The sequence below is a fragment of the Dreissena polymorpha genome, chromosome 1 (genome assembly GCF_020536995.1).
Source record: "Dreissena polymorpha isolate Duluth1 chromosome 1, UMN_Dpol_1.0, whole genome shotgun sequence".
Classification (NCBI taxonomy): domain Eukaryota; kingdom Metazoa; phylum Mollusca; class Bivalvia; order Myida; family Dreissenidae; genus Dreissena; species Dreissena polymorpha.
The window spans coordinates 154,271,673-154,295,050 of NC_068355.1; the positions used below are offsets into that span (position 1 = coordinate 154,271,673).

Consider the following 23,378-nt stretch of genomic DNA (forward strand, 5'->3'; position numbering starts at 1 on the left):
AATGTATCAATGTCATTATACGCTCCTTTAATTTCGAAAGTAGGAAAAATAAATAAATAATAATCTCAAATATATCGAGGCTTTCCATTCTTATTAAATACGACTGTAAGCGTATTAACAACATGTTAAATGCCACGTGGGCTTTTAGTCTACTTACCGACGAACTGCCGGTATCAATTTCTATACTATGATATTTTTTATCAATTTCTTTTCAAGGATCCTTTTGATCCATTGCTACTTTAAGCTATTTTTGTACGTTACCGTTTTCCGACGGAAAAGTAAACTTATAACTGCAATTAACTACATCTAAAATGTACCAACTATCAGTAGCCTCCTACAGCTTGGCCACATGGGCCTTCGTTCTTTTTTACCGGCGAACTTCCGGTATAATTTCTATACTATGATATACTCCGTAACGCACAGAACTGAAAATTCCTAGTCTGGCTGCACCATCTTTGCGATTAGATAAGGCTCAGCCGTTTACAGCTACTTTGATTGACCGTAATAATGATAATAAACACTCAATGGCTAGCCAGATTCTCCAGTGAATATGCCACGCGCCCAACACCTGTGGCTTAAATCAGTGCATATACAGTTCATCGCTGCTTCTCGCTGTAGAGTACAGTACATATATTTTGAACTATATCGAGTCCCTGGAAAGCGAGCGAATGCATTGATGTTTTAAAGTGAGACTGCACGATTTTTATATGTGGTAAATTGTAATATATTGATAAAAATATGTTACAATAACACAAAATAGTCAAGAAAAATTATAGATTGAAGACGAATTTCATAAAATGCTGCAAAGACAAATTAGCGCCCGAGCCGAGTGTGACGAAGATATTTCGTACATATTTTCCTACAATAACCGAAGCATTCGTCTTTTTATTAGGATCGGAGTTAGTGTTCGTGTGTCCAGTACTAGATATCTTTACAGGAAATTAAAATTATCCGTAAAACACAATTGTGTCTTTGTGTCGTATGAACGAATCTGCACTAAAACTAAATTTAGATTCACATCGTACATGCGTCATAAACATGCTGGCGAATTCGACTGTACAGACATTTTCGATTTCAGATTTCAATATCTGGCTTAATTCGCATTTTTCTACAAATGTTCTTCTTAACTTTTATTTTAATTTATATTGAAATATATGTATAATAAGTGTTTTTCACATTTTATATAAATTCATAAATATTTGACAAAATCGTGCAGTCTCACTTTTATACGCTGTCGAGGAGTATTTTTCGGGTACTGGGTTTCTGTCGAAAACGTTTCGCATCGTATGTTAGGACATTAGGTCTAACTTGACTCATGCAAATTGGTAACAGAAACACATCCTTGTTTTTGAAAACACATCCATGTCGATGCAATAGGCTATAATATAACGTTTTGACCATGAATAGACAACTACATCAGATAAGCACCGTCTGCGGTCTATACTATATTGTGAGTGAACGTCAACAATTCAAGCCCCAGGTAGAGATTTAAACTGACTAATACGTAAAAGTACATTTGAGACATCGAGCTGCGAATTAGTAAGACTGGCAAATTATGGAATTGCGCAAGTACATGAGAAACGGCTTTGTTTTAAGTAGTAACAATAACTATGCTGTAACTGCGTAAACTCAAATTTTACTATGTGAAAACCGTGCAAATTATTGCAGTTTCAAGCATTAATTCTCATAAGAATGCATTTTTATTCTTATGTTCAATGTATTTGTTTATTAATTATGAATTAGTTTGATACTTTTATTCATTTGATATAGAAAAAATAAACTTAAAAGTTGTGTTTACTTGTCCATAAATATTAAAATAATGATTTTTCATGATAATAAACATGTATTATGGTCAGGGTATGTTAGGTGGGATTGGGTCCCTTAAACACAGACATTTGAAAATTCAGCTAAGGGCTGAGGGACTCAGTTCCGATTTCTCTGCCCAAGTTATCATACACTGCCAATTGAGTTTCCATCTCTTTTTTGAAACAAGTTATACAAAAGATGGCTAACTTTCTAAGTGTCGTTTTCTTACTACTATTTAGGAGACTAATAAATTTGTACATACTAGGTCGCTTGTAATAGAATTCTGGAATATATTTGATCCTTGCTTCTTGGCATTGCGGACATATTAGTATAAAATGGTACTCATCTTCGATATCGTTACAGTCACAAAAGGGGCGTATTCTTTCGTTCCTGTCAATATTATGGTGTCTGCCTGTTTTGATTAACAATTTATGGGATGAGAAACGCATTTTGGCAATAATCCGTTTATGTCTTTTGTTTTCAATTAAATATGAATACGGCGACCGTTGAAATGTAGGTTTTAATTCTTTATACAAATATAACGATGTTGACGAATCAATGTTAGTTAAAATGATGTAAATGACTTAATATTGTCATGTAACAGCTTATAACATATCGTTTATTCTAATGAGTTTATTCTTATGACGGAAATTAATAAGGGGATATCTCAATAATATGTATAGGCAATGTTAAGATGAAGTTTGAGAATTTAATAATACACCTTGGGAGGTATTTGCAAAACTAAGACCTGATTTAAGATTTATTTAAAGTAAGAACGCAAATATGTTTACACTCAGGTGGGGTATAATTGGAATCAATAAAATGGAAAGTCAGACCTGATTTAAGATTAAATCCAAATAAGAACACAATGAGTCCAGAGTCAGCATATAGATACGAGATTGTAAGTAACACACATGGTCAACAAACAGCACAGATGAAAAGGTCACCTATTGTCTGGGGTACAAAAGTTATAGTACTGACGAACGTAACGGGATTACTCTAAACCAATATAAATTGATTAGATTTTAGTGCATTTGGCAAGCAAGTAAATACATGAATAGATTGTTCCTTCTAGAACGTTCTAATAAGTCAACCAATCCGTAATAAGCCCAGACCTTGATGACCAATGGAAATTACAAGTAGATTTTATGTAAATAATCCTGGGGATAAAATGCAGTGTTTTAGTTAATAAAAAAGGTCTGCGGTTAGAGATTTGTCACGTCTATTTGACGTGGTGGCCATGTCGGCCGCCGCGCTGTAAAATTGTACTTCATGAACATTAGAAGCGTTGTGTTAGAAATTATTAAACAGAAATAAATCTCGATGAAAACAGAAATGAACTTTGTTTGTTACTGTGTGTTCTCCACGAACAATGTGTAATTACGCGACACAGTACATTTTATGGTTGCCGTGACTTCAGGACGAACATTGAAAAACATTGGGAAACGGAGTACAAACAACACTATACGGAATCACAGGCCAACGGATCAAAAAAACAACGCGACTTGGAAAACGGTCAGTTTTTTCATAAATTATGGCAAACAGGGGTTTATTTAAAATGTTATCAAGTAAGAAATACAAAGTAAAAGGCGTTATGACAACGAAATTTTTAAGAATTGTTTTAAAGAATTTTACGTAGATAGGTGTTAAAGAAATGATAAATCATGTACGGAAAAATTATGCAAATATCAAAATCAATACAGTTTTTCATTGATCAGTATTTTTTCTAAAATATCGGTAAATTGAGAATAAAATAAATGAATAAGAAAGTATTTGAAATTGACATAATTATATGAGTTCTAGAAATACTGAAATTAGATGCGCACAAATAATTGAGGGTATTTAAAGAGTTTTCTATATTTTTTGTATTATTGGAATATATAATTATGTGCGGACACATTTTTGCATAAAATAAATACATTTGTAATTGATGGTATTTTTTAAATTTTTGATATTTTTGCAAGTTTTCATGAAATTTGAACGTATGAGGAAATTAGAATATTTGAAGAATGTTTCATTAATTTGACATTATAGGAATACAGATATATGAGGCATATACATTTTTATAATTAAGGAATTTTGAAGGCAGTTTAATATTTTGATATTATATTAAAGGAACTTATAAGGTAGGAATAAACATTAGAGAGTATCCGATTTTGACGTCATTTTATATAAGATATGAAATAGAAACCTGCACATAAATGGGAATTAAGAGACGTACACAAAATCAGTATACTTGACTATGGTTTCATGCATTCATAGAATAAAGAAATTAGGAGGGTAAACACATTTATAAGAGAAATAATGTTGAGTGCGAATATGAATAGGGCAGACACTTAAAAAAAATATTATGTAAATATGTATATACGAAATTTTGTTTATTGCAAATGTATGTAGGGTATCGGTAATATTGAAGGTCTTGAGTAATTTTAAGTAAGAATTTAATGTGTTCTGTCACGAAAACTGTGCAGTTAAAATATACTGATATATGCGCATTAAATTTCTGTTATTAAATAAACTCTATAAGGTACATAGAGGTTTATGAGAGCCTATCATTTGCGAAATGATGGAAGCCTACCATTTACTCATGGTGGAAGAATACTTATTGTATTAGATTTATAGGATTAGTTCATTAGGAGAACAAGACTTGAAATTTGAAGTATACCGATAAATGTTCTGGTGTAATGAATGCATATTGAAAAAAGTCTGCCCTTTTTCATCAAAAATTTCACAATTGTTTAGAGAGACGCGCGTATTTAAGAGCGCCCAGGTACATATGTCGATAGAAAGGGTCATTAAGTACATAATGATACACAGGAGATTAGTGATTTTAAGATACGAACGCGATATGTCTGTTTAAAGTGCAATACCCTAGGTAAATAAAGTAGCGCATACCTGTCACAAATTTACTGATAGCACGTACGTAAAATATCGAACTGTTATGTAATGTTTAAAGGAGTGTTTCGATAGTAATTGGTGTAATAAAGGTTGTATTTACTAAGGCGTTCTATTAAGTTGTCATGACGGTATTTAAGAGGAACTTAAGGGGATATTTATAAATGTTTGCCATGATTTTGAACAACTGATACTTGTATCACCACAACGCAGATGAAAGATCGAGATTTGAAGACAACGCCGAAGAAGAGCGACTTCGCGAGACAACGCCTTCCACAACGAATAAAAGAAACAAACAACATGATTAGGATGGAACATCACGGTGTTTACTCTCAAAGTGAATACCTGGTTCTATTGCTAAAAGAAGACCCAACGCCAGACGTTTTCGAAGGACAACAAGTGACGCAACACTGGACACAATACCTGTGACGTTAAACACTATAGGGAAGATGCAGCCGTTTAACTGTTTGACGTGCGTAGATAACGCATTTGGAATGATACTTCCGAGGCCTAAGACATCAAGGAGAACACTGCTATAGTTAATACCTCGTGAGCATTATGGCCAATAGAAGATCTTAATGTCCCGAGAGAAATGAAGACGCTGGGACCATCAACAAACGACAACGAAAACAACAACAACGATGAATACAACGGAAACGACGATCGACGACGCAAGTTAAACAGCGGAAAGCAGAGCTGAATCAACAAACGCATTCCAATTTTCACGGACGAACCTACAATCGGCTTATCTTCAAGACGGCGGCAATGACATTAAATAAACATCGTATTCGCCACGTGACGACTTCAACACTACATGGACGACACCAGACGTATTGAAGGCCAACGACCAACAGATGATGTACTCCGCTACATACCGATTTACATTTATATTGTGTAACAATAACTTATGTTATCTATTTCAGCAGAGACGCTTGTAAAATAAAAATAATAATAATAATAATATTTTTTTAATATCATAAATAATTTTTTTAATATCATAAAATATTAAAAAAATTAAAATAAGGGGAAAGTTGTGTCATGTAACAGCTTATAACATATCGTTTATTCTAATGAGTTTATTCTTATGACGGAAATTAATAAGGGGATATTTCAATAATATGTATAGGCAATGTTAAGATGAAGTTTGAGAATTTAATAATACACCTTGGGAGGTATTTGCAAAACTAAGACCTGATTTAAGATTTATTTAAAGTAAGAACGCAAATATGTTTACACTCAGGTGGGGTATAATTGGAATCAATAAAATGGAAAGTCAGACCTGATTTAAGATTAAATCCAAATAAGAACACAATGAGTCCAGAGTCAGCATATAGATACGAGATTGTAAGTAACACACATGGTCAACAAACAGCACAGATGAAAAGGTCACCTATTGTCTGGGGTACAAAAGTTATAGTACTGACGAACGTAACGGGATTACTCTAAACCAATATAAATTGATTAGATTTTAGTGCATTTGGCAAGCAAGTAAATACATGAATAGATTGTTCCTTCTAGAACGTTCTAATAAGTCAACCAATCCGTAATAAGCCCAGACCTTGATGACCAATGGAAATTACAAGTAGATTTTATGTAAATAATCCTGGGGATAAAATGCAGTGTTTTAGTTAATAAAAAAGGTCTGCGGTTAGAGATTTGTCACGTCTATTTGACGTGGTGGCCATGTCGGCCGCCGCGCTGTAAAATTGTACTTCATGAACATTAGAAGCGTTGTGTTAGAAATTATTAAACAGAAATAAATCTCGATGAAAACAGAAATGAACTTTGTTTGTTACTGTGTGTTCTCCACGAACAATGTGTAATTACGCGACAATATGTTAGCAAGTGAGTGAGTAAATTGTCGAGTGAATGAAAGATCCAGTGACTGATTCTTGCGTGAACAAATGATTGATTGATTGAACGTGTGAGTGAATGAGGAAGGGAGTGAAGGGAGTGAAGGAAGGAAAGGAAAGGATGAGCGGATGAAAATGGTAATAACATTAACCCGTCTGAGTTGTGACCCAAGGTCAGTATTGTCTGAATATGTGAAGTTACATATATTAGACTATTACACGTCGTCATTTTAATGATGTAACAGTTTAAATAATTTTATACAGTTTTTTTTATTAAGAAACACTATAAATTGATTTGAACGTAATGAAAAATGTTCAACCTTTAAACTTTAAACCTTTCGGCGACCAGTAAATTCGCCCAACCTTTGGGCGACAAAATCAGCCGAAAATTGGCTGAAGAAATAGATTAATATAGCCCATTGATTAAACAAGCAATAAGCACTATATATTATAAAGTATATCATTATATCTCAACATAAATGACTTCACAGGATAATTTCAAAGAGATATATCAATATTGCAAAGTATATGAAATAAAAATGTAAATGCTGCCTAAAGGTTGTTTTCGACATATACATATTTTATTGAAAATACAAGATTATTTCTTTAAACGCCTGAATATTTTACAAAATCAAACACCCCTACCTTAATATGATGCAAACTATTATAAATTAGTTGAAAAAGACATTTGCATACTTAATAAGAAAAGTATTACGAAATTACTTTTGGGCGACACGGTATATTACCATAGGTAGACAATTGTCGCCAAAAGGTTTTCACATTGTTACCTAGGGGTTGCATTTGTATATTTATATATATATATATTTATAAATCTATACAATCTATTATAAATACAGGTATTAAAAAAGCACTTTCCATCCCTAAACATGAATTACTTTCAAAATCAACACAAAAAGACAAGAGTAATATAATTCCATTTATTTCAACACAAAATCCAAAAAATAAAGAACTGTTTGGCGTATTAAAAAACAACATTGACATTTTACAAACAGACCCGGTTATGAAGAAAATAATTTCAAATCAGAAGATAATAAAATGTAAGCGACAGCCACCTAATTTAAAACGTCTGTTAACCAAATCTTACTTTTCATCTCAAGAACCAAGAGTATCCAAATGTAATGACCCTAGATGCGCCCTGTGTGATTATATTATTGAAGGGAATTCTTTTGATTTTAATGGCAAAATGTTCAAAATAAAAACTAATATGTCATGTGATATACAAAATGTGATTTATGTATTAGTATGCAATGGATAAAAACAATATTATATAGGCCAAACTGGCGATAAACTTAGAAATAGGCGATCTGTCCATGAACAACAAATGCGAGACCCCTCAACAAGACAGATGCCTTTAAGTAAACATTTAGATGAATGTTCACATAATGAACCAAAATTTAAAATATTTCCATTTTATAAGCTATTTTTAAACAATATTTCAGCTAGGTTAGCAAAAGAACAACATTTTATACATGTATTTAAACCCAAATTAAATTTCATTTAATATTTATTGACGTTATGACGTCATCATTGATATGACGTTATCTCCATGACATTTTGACGTTGTAATATATTGTATTATGCCCTGATGAGCTATGCGAAACGCGTTGGCTAAATCAATATATATTTAAAATCCCAGACACGTGTTTTTACTTTTATTATATATATATATATATATATATATATATATATATAAATATATATATATATATAGGGCTGTACAGAACACAATCTTCACTTGATCTGGGTTTGGTAGAGGACTCTAGAATTACCCTTTTTTCTGAATATTCCAGGGCCCTCATGTAAGTCAGTGAATGATTAAGTCGCATAAATATCAGATTGACGGAAATTATGTTTATTTCCTGATGCTTTAATAACATTATTCAAAAGCTGTCATGTTGGTGCATGGATAGGCTGGTGTTTTTGTGTGTGGTGTGCATGTTCGGATTGAATCGTTCAGGTTGCGTGTTCATGTCTCTATCTTCTGAAGCTTTCCAATAGACACATGACAATCTTCCTGTTTTGGTGTTTGCTAAATCATTATCAAGATACAAAACTTCCCTGTCTTGTTATTTATTGTATTATTATTGAAGTAAAAATGACTTCCCTGAATGGGTGTTCACTACATTGCTATCAAGTAAGAACATCACACTACACATTGCTTGAGATACTGATCAATACACAGCTGCATTCCTTGCCATTGATATTGTCTGATTCGAATAAAAACATAAGCTTGGTGTTAGTCACTCTGTCCTTGCCAAACAAAGATGAACATGTTGTTTGGTTGAGTCCTAGTTTAATTTCACTTAAAGTTTCGCACTGTTATTTGCACTTTCCTCCTTAAGAACTGGATTATAAAATGGGGATCGACCATTACACGAATACTGATTATACGTCCACTTGGAAACGGTGGTGTTGGGGTGACTCACATTGTCCCATAATGTTTTGTGTTTGTCTGTTTGTTCTATAATCTGTCCGGACTGAAACTTGTGTGAATGCATTTAAGGAGTTTAATATGAGATGACACACATGTTCACCTAAATGTGTGTCACTTTCAAGAACCATCTTCAAAATCAAGGTCAAACTTTAAGATAAAAAGTAAACAGACAATGATAGATTTTCAAAGTAGGTTGCTAAGTCCGCTATATAACTTAAACATGCATAGAATGCTTTTGACAAAGCAAATGATAACCTATGTGAAATGATGGGTTGTGTGCAAAAACCACATAGCTACCTTCAAGTTAAAGTTAAAGGTCAAAGTCAGTTGAAGGTAACACAATGCAGCAGTAATTTCCTAAAGTTGATTGTCGAACACATTAACCATACATTTTCCTGTATGTGACTTTTTAAGACTGTCTGTTCCGGGTAGAAGACTAGAATAAGGTGTTTAAATTAGATGATAAACATACGAATGTTATAAAAAAAAATGAAATGCATTAACTATGAGTTTTTCTTCGTGTGAATTAAAGTAAGAATCCTGTTAGAAGCATAAATATTTATACTGATAAGGTGTTATTTTCCTTTCTACCTTTATTTTTTTTACAACGAATTTTTAAAATAGAAGGTACTTTCATAAAACTATATATTTATTTAAAAAAAAAACATCTAAATTACACATGCAAATGTAGACTTTCAGTCATCAAAAATAACAATAATATTTGAATCGACCCTCCTGATGTGGTGTGTAATGGCGGCAGGAATATGATAGAGCTTGGCTCGGAACCAATCATATATCTGCGCGGAGATTGACACAAAATTACACGTATGGTAAGTAATTGCTTGTGTTTGTATGGGACCAATCCCTGTTCGTCGATATACCAAACTTGCAGCAGATGAACCAAACTGCAGACACAAATCGATTTCAATCCTATTTCTAAACATGCAATTGCTTGTATATATTGTGTCCATCCATCTATATAATAAGTTGTGGAATAAAACTGATATCAAAGTATAAAAAATATTTTAATAATAACACAATCAGGTGTATGTTCGCTGCTTCTGTTAATAATTTGTTAACAAAGCATGTGAATTGTGTTAAAAAATAATTAAACAATAATAACAAACCCAGACAAACAAACCTTCGGTTGCATAACATTTCAATTCCTCACGCAATTCGAGCTTTATCAATTTTTTGTATGAACTATATCAACACATTATTTTTAAAACATTTGGTTTTATTCATAAACGAACACACACTGCCAAGAAATATTTGCTTTTAACCAAGACCACATGATTCGGCATCGACTAATAAACGGTTGAATGACTTTAGACTGTATCAGTACTCTCAAACAGTTTTCTTCAATACTTGTAAATATAAAGAGATGATGTACATCAAACCACAATAACGCATTTTTCTAAATTGTGTATTTCACCAATACATTTCTATAAATTATCACAAAAACTTGGATTTATTGATGATCCCTGTTAAAAGAATAGTCTCAGATATCACTTTTAAATGTGTAAAATAATTATGTAATTAAACTCCTAAAAATCGAAGTAAATAATACAATTATGCAACTACCTCCTAACTAAAGATTTATTTGTGCCTGACGTTTGGTTTATATGCTGCAAGCTTGATTTGTTTGGCGTATATGGGGTGAAGACTGAAATATGCGAGTAGACGTCGATTATGGGGTGAAGACTGAAATATGCGAGTAGACGTCGATTATGGGGTGAAGACTGAAATATGCGAGTAGACGTCGATTCCCGGATTAATCGTCACGTGTATTTCACCGGACGACTCTTGCATGCTTTGCTCAGGTATATGCATTTTTATTTAATGCTTTCCGGTGGTTTATAGAGAAATATCAGTGAATTAAAACTGATAATTTCACTGTTTCAAACAGTGAAAATTATCAGTGAGAATTATCGATAATTGTCATTGTTTACTGTGAAAAGACGTCATTTTTTTTTACGAAATGACGTCATTATCCCAGCAAAACTCGTTAGTTAAACTCTTGAACAATGTATATAAACTGTGAAAAATGCATTAAATAAAAAGAAAATTTGTTGGATTCGGTGGATTATCGACTTTAATTCACTCGTGATCAAAGAAAACATATATTTTCACTCGTGGCTGCGCCACTCGTGAAAATATTATTTTCTATGATCACTCGTGAATTAAAATCGATAATCCACCGGATCCAACAAATATCCTCTATCTAATTGCGATGTTTGTGATGAATGTGATAAGCTTAATGGTATACAAGATATGTTTATAGACTATAATATAAAAGAAAGGGTTCGAAATAAGAAAAACAATTGCAAAAATGCTGTTTGCTTATACCATTTCTAAAAGTGCGATGTCCTTGATCTAACTACTTCGTTTTATCAGTAATGATGGTTCTGTGTTGTGAAAAAAACAACGGCGAATGATTAATTCCACATCCCATGAACTCGACACTTTTATGCAATGAAATGGTGTCCTAACATGGTCGTATGGTGTTTTACAATACTTCAGTTTATATGTTATATGTATCGTTAACACATGACGGAAACTAAACACAACCCACATTATACTTTGTTTACAGATGTGAATTTTGTCCTTGTCAGTTGAAAACTGTTTTATTCAGGCACTAATACGAAAACCACGTTGGTTCCAATAATATTCCTGTTAATGATGTGGTTTGTAATGGGGCTAAACAGATCAGCTTAAAATCTGCCGTACGCTTCTCGGCATACTTTCTTCAACTTGTATACTCGTTTTACGCTTAATGATTACATTTAGCGAAAATGATTGAAAATATCATGTGTATTGTATAATGCAGCAAATGTCTAGTTATTTCGAAGTCCGGTGCTCCTGAGAGATGTTGTTTTAATTGTTAGATTACAAATTTGTTAAATAACGGTTGTAAAGAACACATTTAGATATCTGGGTGCACTAAGTGAAGCCATAGAATTTATTTATGATAACACATGCAGCTTATGCAGTGTTGAGGATTTATAAATGCCAACGGCACATTTTAAAACCTTAGATTCGATTAAAAAATATATTTAATTATGTATAGTCAATATATTATAACGTAACGTATCTTTGCACATGTAGTTTGTTTGTGTTCAGAACAGTGGCGGTAGCCCATGTAGAATTATTCTGATTCGCACGTGTATATTTTAATGGTCAGATTTGGTGTTAAAAGAACGCATGACCAACAACGAAGGGTATAAGGGTATATGAAAGTTTATTAGAGAAAGCATAGTGATGGAATATTAACAGAACAACATATTCTCAGTTGACTCAGTAAATATCATAGTATTGAAGAATTGTTACACAAGCTTTATTTGTATTTTACTTACTCGGAATTATATTTGTTGGGAGTGAACAGTAAATATGGTAATGTTGTACATGTCACGTAATCGGATGTACTTTAGTGAAGCTAAAACAAGTCTCTGATTTCTAAAATATTTCTTTTATTTTACTCTATTCCCTAACACCAAAATTGTACTATAATAATTTCAAAGTCAAAGTAAATAACATAACGTGTATAATTCCTAAGAGAAAGCGAGGTACCGTCTGCCTATTTTGAGGGTTATTTATACTGATCCCGTTGTGTATTCGCTTAATTCGTGACCCACGCCTGTCAACAAGTAATGGACGTCAACGTGTGTATCTTGACGTATATAGACAGATGATGTATGATCCCTACAGATTTTACACCGCCTGTAATCGCGGGCCCCTATGTAATTTGACAAGCCAATTTGTGTTCACAGGTGTATTCACACCTGGAACACGCATCGGAACGTCAGTCCTCCCGCTTAACGTATTTACCAACCATTTATATGCATTTTACGAGTCACGAATCTTATGTTTTCTGGTCCTCCCACTTAATGTATTTACTAATTGCTTATATGCATTTTGCGAGTCACGACCCCCATGTTTTCTGTTAGTTACATCTCGTTGAAATATTTCTATTGACTTTTCATAAAGTAATATATTCATTATAACCCATTACATTACACATCTACATAATCAATTTTCAAATTTCATTACACCCTACCCGAAGGTTCTATTTCCTAAATTAGTTTGTTTATACAACAATAACACGACAATAACAACACAATAATGTACAATGAGATAAATTCTATTATTATATATATTATATGTATACCCTACCCGAAAGGTCTATGACGTTACACAACTCACTCTTTCAAATGATTTTTTTCTATTATTATATATATTATATGTATACCCTACCCGAAGGTTCTATGAGATAAATTCTATTATTATATATATTATATGTACATTACGTTACACACAATCCGTGTTGTAGAACTTTTAAGACGCATATTTACTATATTATTTACTATATATACTGTTTTGAAAGTCACACACATTGTGTGCCTTATATTTTTACAACTTATTTTATCTTAAGCTCCAAAACATACAGAAAGTATTACGTCAAACTTTGAACATCGTGTAGCTACATTTTATGCATAATTTGTCCATAAATTAACAGTAGTAAAACGTTGCAAATTGCATTTAAGCGACACTCATCTAAATCAATAATAATCGAAGTCCGAAAACTTTGCCGATTGTACTGTGTTCTACTAGAACGCATGGCAACAGCAATAGTTTGGTCCACAGTGATTCGGTGTCCAGGTACATCCGCCGGAACCATAACCATAGGTGGCGAAACTGACTTTTCCTGCGTCCGGCTGCGAATTAGCTGGGTTAGCTCGCAGTTGATTGTGGCCTTTGTTAATGTTAAATGCATCGAAACACGCAACCCTGCAATAGCATGTCATAAATCAAGATTATAAATCATTTTATTATAAATATGCACTCCTTCGTATTTCGACATCCATCTATATTTTTGTTCGAAGCGATATAACGATGTTCCGTCAACGAACTTAAAATAAGAACTAGTATATTGCAAAAGAATTTGAAATGATACCAGCAACACGACGAAGTTTACATATGCGATGTCAATTTATAATCTTCCATTGTGTACGGGCTCCAAGTAATTCAGAAATTCACTAACGATTTATATACAAAAGCGTTAACACACACAAAACAGCAGTCCCTTAACGGGTAAATGGTGTCGGGGTATGAACACAATTTCCACAACGTTCATCAACAGAGCATATGTAATTTATCGTTGTGACAGGATCTATATTTAAGTTTTCAATATTCATGTAAACAAAACAATCACAATTTGGTCGAAGGAACACATGCCGAGTTTTATCAAACCAGCCAAAGTATATTTTGAGCTGTCGCAAGATCCAGGTTTAGTTTTTGATTATTTCTGTTACCATATCGACCACAATGCTTGCCTGACAAAAAAATGAAATAACGTGCATAATTCCCAAATGGCCCTCTTTCCATATACCGAGTTTCATCAAACTATATTAAAGCGGGTATATACGATTTTTTATATGTGTTTAATTGTAATATATTGATAAAATATGTTACAATAACACAAAATATGCAAGAAAAATTATACATTAAAGCCGATTAACATAAAATGTAGCAAAGACAAATTAGCGCCCCGAGCCGATAGTGACGTACATATTTTCCTATAATAACCGAAGCATTCGTCTTTGTATTAGGATCGGAGATAGTGTTCGTGTGTCGTATGAATAGATATCGTTGCAGAATTTCAAATAAACCGTTACACTAAGTTTAGATGCACATCGTACATGTATGGTATACATGCTGGCGAATTCGGCTGTACAGCCGTTTTCAATTTCAGAATTAAATATCTGGCTTATTTCGCATTTTGCAACACATGTTCTTCTTAACTTTTATTTTAGTTTATATTGAAATATATATATAATAAGTTTTTTTACACAGTTTATATAAATTCATAAATATTTGACTAAATCGTATATACCCGCTTTAAGCATTTATCGAGTTACTAGTATCGCATTTTTGCACATTTTCGGACGGATAGACGGACAAAACTGAAGTTATGTGGACATTCGCCCTTTTGGTCATTTATTAACAAAGTGATTTTTATCAACCTAGCCCAAGTTCTCTTTAAGTTATTGAATGATCCTGCTTTTTCGGACGGACAAGCGGACAAAACTGAACTAACATGCCTATTGCCTATATGGGCAATGACCAACATACCATGTTTCATCAACCTATATAACTTACATTTATAGTTATTGATGTATCCAGATTTTAGTTTTCAATTATTTCTGTAACCTGAGCAACAATAAGAAAAATGTCTGACGGAAAAACACTGAAATAACGTTAATCTTCCCCATATTGCCCTCTATCAACATATCAATTTTAATCAACCTAGCTAAAGCGAATATTTACTTATCGCAGGAAATAGATAAGAACAGACAGACTGACACGCGAACAAAATGGACAGGCCTGTGGTTAACCTATAGTGCTATCCGGTTTCAGAGGGAGATGACTTACAAAACGAGAACGAAATGCTAGTTGCGGATAAACGAAAATAAATCCACACGTTAATATATATTCTTCAACCGGTGAAACCGGTATTTTATACATTACTTTATTGTCATTCAGTAATAGATCTATCCGAATCATAGTAATTTATAATCACGTACTTGTTTCGTTGATTTGATATCGTTCTAAGAATTTCGCCTGATGCTGACGCACAGATGTCGTTACACGTTGGAGCCACGCCGGCGCAATCACGTCGCAAACTGAACACCCACCCGTCACTTTTTGAAGCGCAATAGGTCTGGGCCATTTCATCGAAATAGTTGTAGCTTAAGCCATAGATGTCAATGGCGCAGGCACTGTTCAGAAAGCCTGAAACATAGTTATATGTTACATAAAATGCATTTGTACGTGTTAAATACTACAATGTTAACGCAAGCATGTATATCTAATTTCTCAAAATATTTTTATCAATTTTTATAAAAAAACACTTAAAAACAACAGTAAAGAAAACACAAAATAAACTCACACAGTAGAGCACCGACAACAATTAAATATGTCCTCATCTTATTTAGCTTCCTTTTGTGTTAGAGACCAAAGATTTTTTATAATCATCACTTACATAAGATACTTTATATACATAGAGTCTGGCGTAATTTTAAAATCATACGTGGCCAACATAGCAAGGAACTTAATATACGCCAATAAAAAATTAGTATTAATGTCCACCTTTTTCTAGCGATCTTTAACAGGACAGACTCTCGTGTCATATGAATATTAACAACAAATAAACAGGACAAAATTGCAATAGTGTTGATTTATGGAGGACTTGGGCATCAGCACTCTTCAGATACCTTAAATACAGAGACGTAATTTAAAATGGTACGTTGCCAACACAGCAAGGAACTTAATATACGCCAATAAAACAGGTCCACATGAATATAAACGTCAAAGAAACAGGACAAAAATGCAATAGAGTTGATTGATGGAGGACTTTAATAACGAGCGTTGAAGAACGTTGATTAATTTTCCGTGGAAGGCGTTTCCTCAATGTATTGCCACGACGAATTCACATAATGCACAAATGTGCACAAAAGAACGTTACTGTTAACTTTAAGAATTGTACGTATCGTTAAATTACTCGCACACATTGAATTCCTGCCAACGGTTCTTCCCTACACGGATATGACGTTGTTGTCTTGACCACCAACGTACCCATCTCTCGCACATACATGCTAGCACCAGACACCGATGTTGAAGAGACGGCCTTAGTGGCTCACAACTCACAGGTGTCTTTAAGTTGGCACCTCTTTTACGAACCCAAATTCACTGGAAATAACGGAAATGTCGTTTCCTCGTTACATATGGCGTGCTACGGCTAGCGGTTGGCCATTCTTACAAATCTCCCATTCTAACCGACAGAGATATAGTCCGGACAAGATAGTTCGATATATACAAATTGAACGGAAAGATGGGGGAAACCTGCACGCAAATTCAATAGGCACCGAAAGGATAGGAGGATTGAACTTGACAAATGTAATGCTAATAGAGTTGCAACGTGTTGTTTCCTAAAATTCGGGTAAACATATCCTTACATTAATTCCCATGTGCGGATAATACACAATCTCATATAATATGCGTCAAGGTATTCGCAAAACTTCATTTTTTTATTACAACTGATTTAGTGTTTGCAAAAATGGTAACCAAACTAAATTGTAGTTAATATTAACCTACACAAATTTAAAATATGGAAACATCCATATTACGTTTATATTACATGCTTACAATTTAAGTAAATATCTAGGGGTATATCTAATACATGATGTTTATGTTAATGATCATTATAATATTTTTGAGACACGCTAGAAGGTCTAACAAAAGGAGGCTAACCTTTCCAAATGATAGACTATAAATACCACTGGGGGCTGACGACGTCAAAGCGTAGTCCGTTTCTCTACGACGTCGGGTATATGTTTCACTACAAAACACTGTGTCATTACACATTTATATTGGTGGGAAAATTGGGATTTAAACAGGTCATTTTTTCTTTTGTAATAACAAAACTCTAAATTAAAGCATAATGACATTTCATAGGTCTGTTACTTCAAATTATGTCCCAACATGTGTCTGGTTTGTGCGGTTACATGAAATATACCGCTGATCAAACCGAAATGTGTAGGGTGATCCAGTTATCAGAAATAAAGGCTGAATAGTAGTATAAGGCATGATCATGTGTCTGACCGTATACATATGTGTTTTGCTACGACAATGCTTTAGCGTGTATGCGTTTCTCCCAGAAGACGTATTGGTTATCTCTCAAAGGCGAAAGTCATAAGGTTGTGTTGGAATTCATACTTCGTGTCAGAAGAGAAAGTCTCAAATTGAATACTTTGTTGGGGGCTTTTCCTAAAACGACGTAATTATGCACCATCTTCTACTTGATCTGTATTTTTTGTACACTGAGGTGCAGGTTATGCTATATAGTATCACGGTATTCAACTCGTATGACCATGAATTCGTATTTTTTGCGTCTTGTAGCAGACGTACTTTGAAAAACTTGTGACAAACGTAGACATTCGTCATCATGAGCAATGTGTCTATTTGTCACACTATTTTCAAGCGATACTGATGTCTTAAAGTACATATCTATATTTCAAGCTGCAATTTGATAAAACTGTTACAGGCATGATCGAGTAAATCTGCTAAAGATAAATATTTTTGACATAAAGGTGTGTTTTTTTAAATACAGAGTCATGGACTGGCTGGATGTTTCATTTGTGGAGGAGATATTAACAACGGCACAACATGATACCGACTAATGTTATTCATATCTCAAATAACAATATGTACGCTCTTAGAGCCACCACACACACTGATATATCATCTATTCCGTTTAGAACAAATTATGGAAACGAGCGTTTCGTTTCGTGCACGAACCGTATGGAATGTCATTCCAATAAGCATCCGACAAGTGTCTTCGAAAACTACATTCAAAATGAAATTTAAAGAATACCTACAAACAAATCATTGCTATACATGTATGCTCACGTGATGGTTTTTTATGTTAATACTTTGTTGTGGTGTGTCTGATGTGATGTATTTTGAAATATTGCTTTTTGTAACATATTTTGCATATTTTGTTTTATCAACGACGACTTTGTCGTCGCCCACGTCGTCGAAATTGATAAGGAAGTTATTATGACATTTAACTGTATAATTTTTTCTCCTTTGTATGTTCGTATGCATGTTTCAAAATATACACTTGTGTTATGTTACTGAAGATCACGTTGTAAAAAAAGAAATTATTTCTTTATGTGAATTCTTTATGAAATAAACTTAAAATTATTATTTTTATTATTATACGAATCAGAGTACAGTATAGTTTCTTCAAGCTGCTCGGATATTGTGTCTACATTGTCCGAAGGTACCACTGACTCGGGAAATATCTGACAATGGACAGATTTTGTTGGTGTGTTTATTCTTGATACCTTTCGCAGAGGACTTTCTGTCACTGTCTGCAGTAACTTCAAACTGCATGTCCTGAAACGGATAAGAAACTTCGTTGAGTAACCTATACATTATATTTGTACTTCGTTGCACAACCAATACATACTCTGTGCAAAACCTATACATAAATCGACTTGTAATTTCCTTCCAAACAAAGCGTTTGAATGATTAAAATATATGTTCGTAACCTGTTTTGTACTTCAAAATGTTTAATGTACAGTGTATCAAAGTAACATCTAGTTTCATTTAAGTTAAGTTTCTGTAATTGGCTATTTTAACAGAATAACCGCCGTATGCATCAATATATTTCGATTTTAGCTCAAAATCAATGTAACGGTTGCAACTACGCGTATTTGTTATTAGTTTGTTATTGAAAATAAGTACCTTTCATTGCTGGGTGTTCCGTTTTCTAATCCATAAATACCAGAAAAGATATTGAATTGACATCTCTATCCAACCATTCGCCTTTTTAAGTATTGTAATGGCACAGTGTTTCGTAGTAAAACATATACCCGACGTCTTAGAGAAACGGACTACGCTTTGACGTCAGCCCCCAGTGGATACAGGGAGAGTAATCCCACCTAGCTTCATTTTCGTATTGGACAAAGTGTACCCCTTGTTTATAGAGGATAATAGCAAAATTGATTTTGTATGTTTACCCATGCAGTGTTGTATGTTTTAAAACGTTGAAGTTTCACTTGTGGTATTGGTCTTAAATCTATATAGAAGGAGGGGCATGGCGCCCGACTTAAAAATGCATTTTATTCGCGGTGAGTCTGATAAAAAGGGTACATTAGATGTAATTGTTCTTTTTAAATATCGCAATATTTCATTTTTTATTACTAGCTGATTAATTTTATTTGTCAGTTTGTTTAATGCTAATTTTTGTCTACCCCGATTGCATAAAGCTCGATATAGTAACCACAATGGACGAGTGTATGGGCGTTCGTGCGTCCATACGAGCTTGTCCGGACAGTATCTATGTCACTCATTAACAAATGTTAAAATAACTTAACACAAATGTTTACCATCATGATACGACGTGTCGCCTGTAACACCATTTTTCCTATCACAAAGGTCAAGGTCACACTTAGATGTCAAAGGTCAAGTAAGCTTCTCCCAACTGTTACATTGTCATTCATCTTGCAATTGTAACATAACTCCCCACGCATGTCCACCATATGGAAACGGAGTGTTACGAGTAACACGCGCCTATCTTCCTCCACGGTCTCGTCACACTTAGAGGCCATAGGTAAAATGTATTCATTAAACAGCTTGTCCGGAATGTAGGTTTATCATTCATCATGTCATTTTAAAAATAACTTAAAACAAATGACTACCACTAGGAAACTATATGTCGCGTATAACACCTGCGTCCCTTCCATAAAAGGTAACACTTTGAGGTTTAATATCAAATTGTTCATAGAACAGCTTGTCCGTACTGATATTACTTTTTACAGAATTTATTGAGAAGACATGAGTGTGAAGTAATAACTAAAATGCTCAATTCAATTGAATGACTTCTTCAACATCTAGCACCTTATTAAATGAATATAAATGAGTACCCATGAAAACAAGCACAAAACACAGGTTATGTCCGTTTATGTTGGATGATAAAAAACAATTGTTATAAATTCATTCAATATAATATGCCGTAAAAAAGTATTGTTATGCATATGAAAGTGCAACTGGGAACTTGTTTATCAATTTAATCTGAAGTCAAAACCGATCATTGGAACATACCAACGAGCGATAATGTAATAACATGTTCCCAAATAAGGGGCATGCCATAGTCCGATGTCTGAAAAGACGGCACGCGGCATTGTGTAACACGATTGCCCGAGGCGGTTAAGGCTCTCCGAACGGTGGCGGACGCCGCAACTGATTAACATTAAATATTGAGACAGTTTGACTGAATAAGTTGTCATATTTGTATACCCCCGCAGAAAGGCGTAAGTATAAAGATATGGTATGGGTCATACCGTCCGTTCGTGCGCGCGTCCATGCGTCCATACCATCGTTTGTCACATTCTGAATCGTTCAATTATTCAATACGTACTTAAGCTGGGTTTATAAAACTCGATATGTGGAAAGAGAACCAAACGGTGAATATGGACATTGCTTCATTTTGTTCGTTGGACGAAAAATCTGGTTGCTATGATTACGGAAATAATTGAAAACTAAACTATGAATCCAGTGCAAACTAATAAAACGTACTTGATCAAGGTTCATGAAACTACATTTGTTCATAGATGGGGTATATGTTGAATGGTCTTGTTCTTTTTTCGACGGATCAAAACTGTGGTTACTCCGGTTAAATGATAAAAACTAAAATCTTAATCCGACCATAACTAAATAGTACTTAAGCTATGTTGAAGAAACTCGCTGTGAGGATAGATGGTAAGATGTGAAATATGGACGTTATTTCGATTTCGATTTCCTATTTCAATTTTATACGAAAATTGTGATTACAGAAATAAGTGAAAACTAAAATCAGAGTCTTGTGATGATTTTTTTAGAAAACTTGGGGCATGACGAGATGGAATATGCAGGTTATTACATATTTCTCAGACCATAATTGTTGTGCCTTTGGTTAAAAAAACACCTGAAAACTAAAATCTCGATCCTGCGATAACTTAAAAAGTACTTAAGCTATGCTAATGAAAGTCGGTGTGTGGAAAGAGGGACATAATGCTGAATATGCATGTAATTTCAGTTTTATAATAAGACATAAATTGGGGTTGCTAGGGTGACATAAATCTGCAACTGTAATTTCAAAAACAGGGTCCTCATTGTTTGGTCCTTTGAAATTCACAATATGGAGATCTTGTTCTTACTTCGATAACATTAACCCGGTAGAGGACTGCTGTTTTGTGTATGACAAAGCTCGTTTCTCTATGTTCTCTTTTTTAATTACAAATTACCATTTGCCATTACAAATTCTTACCGTACCTTTTTGACAACAATGCACCCATGCCGGCGGATGCACTGTTTGTGACAGCTTCTTTTGATTTTGGTCACTACATTATATTTACCATATATGGTTTTGAATAATTGTAAAATATTGATATAATATGCAGCATACTGTATCAAAATAAATATACAGCATAATTCATTTGCTTTACTTGTAAACAAAGAGTACATATATGTATAAGACACAAAGATACTGTTCAGAAAATGTTTCACAAATACGCTTGCCTGACCATAAAAACACGAAAAAAGAATGAATATTGTTTTGCTTATGCAACTCAAACTGTGATATCCCATTAATTATAATCCATTTTATTGCAAATAAAACAAAATGTCTTTGTGAAACACTATGTCCCCTTTTGAGCAATTTAGACCCATATATTTGAATTGTGACCTTGAAGGATGACCTTCACCTTTCAAAAACTCAAAATGTGCAGCTTCATGAGATGCACATGCATGCCAGATATCAAGTTGCCATCTTCAATATTAAAAAAGTTATGGCCAATGTTAAAGTATGTGCAAACAAACCAACAAACAAACCAACAAACCAACAAACAGACAGAGCAAATATAATATAATGAGTCTCAGTTATTTGTGATGAAGGTCGATATCAATCAGACCTAAAGAATATAACACCATCAATTAATTTGGCCTAGAAACGTCGAACTTGGATATAGCGGGCGTTTATACCTTACCTTCATTTGTATTGGGAAAGCTTAAAATTGCACAGTAAAATAAATGCCGCAAATAACGCACATATTGGCATTCAGGGTTTTCATTAGGATTCTTGTTAGCAGGCTTTTGAGTTATTTGAGGAGGCCAACCTGCTAGGGGGGTCCGGGCATGCCCCCCGGAAATTTTTTGTAATAAAGGTGCCAAATCGTGGCTTCTGAGCGATTTTGGGAACATATTTTACATGATTTTCCTCAGTTAAAATAGAGGATATTAATGTGAATTTTTAAGTCCTCAGGTTACATCAACTCTCAGGGGTGTCAATTGTCCCAAATTTGAAATCCTGAAAATAAAATCTGGGTGCCGATAGGGCCCATGGTAGGTTTAGGGCACACCCTGGACAGGGGTCCATGGGGCCAGAGGCCCCCGGAAGCACCTGCAATTTAGCTTATTTGAAACAAAGAAATCGCTTCTCCTGAGCTTTAAGACACCTGCATTTTAAAGAGATTCAAAACAGAAAAAATACTTTGGCTAGCAAATATCATAATCTATTTCTCTAAATTGTCATGTAGATGCATGGGTCTGAGGTGGAATGTCCCCGTCGGGTGCGAAGGGCCCGGGCCCTAGCTTAATGTATAATTTCTGTGCAGTACATAACATGCATTCTTTACAGTATTAATGAAAATCAGTTAAACAAACACTGGAAATTTTAACATTTTAATAAGTTGTAACTTCCAATAATGACAATGACATTTCAAAATATATAACTAAACCAATTTAAATGACTAGTCCACAAGTAG

At 33.9% G+C, this 23,378-nt stretch overlaps 1 protein-coding gene across 1 annotated transcript; it reads right to left on the reverse strand.

Moving 5' to 3' along the window:
- Positions 1-13,323: 13,323 nt before the first annotated feature.
- Positions 13,324-16,152, reverse strand: LOC127856847 (uncharacterized). Its single transcript, XM_052392994.1, has 3 exons — positions 15,959-16,152; positions 15,594-15,801; positions 13,324-13,797 (listed from the first exon to the last, which is right to left on the reverse strand). The coding sequence occupies exons 1-3, from the start codon at positions 15,993-15,995 to the stop codon at positions 13,617-13,619; spliced, it is 426 nt and encodes a 141-aa protein (XP_052248954.1). The 5' UTR covers positions 15,996-16,152; the 3' UTR covers positions 13,324-13,616.
- Between the last annotated feature and the right edge of the window lie 7,226 nt (positions 16,153-23,378).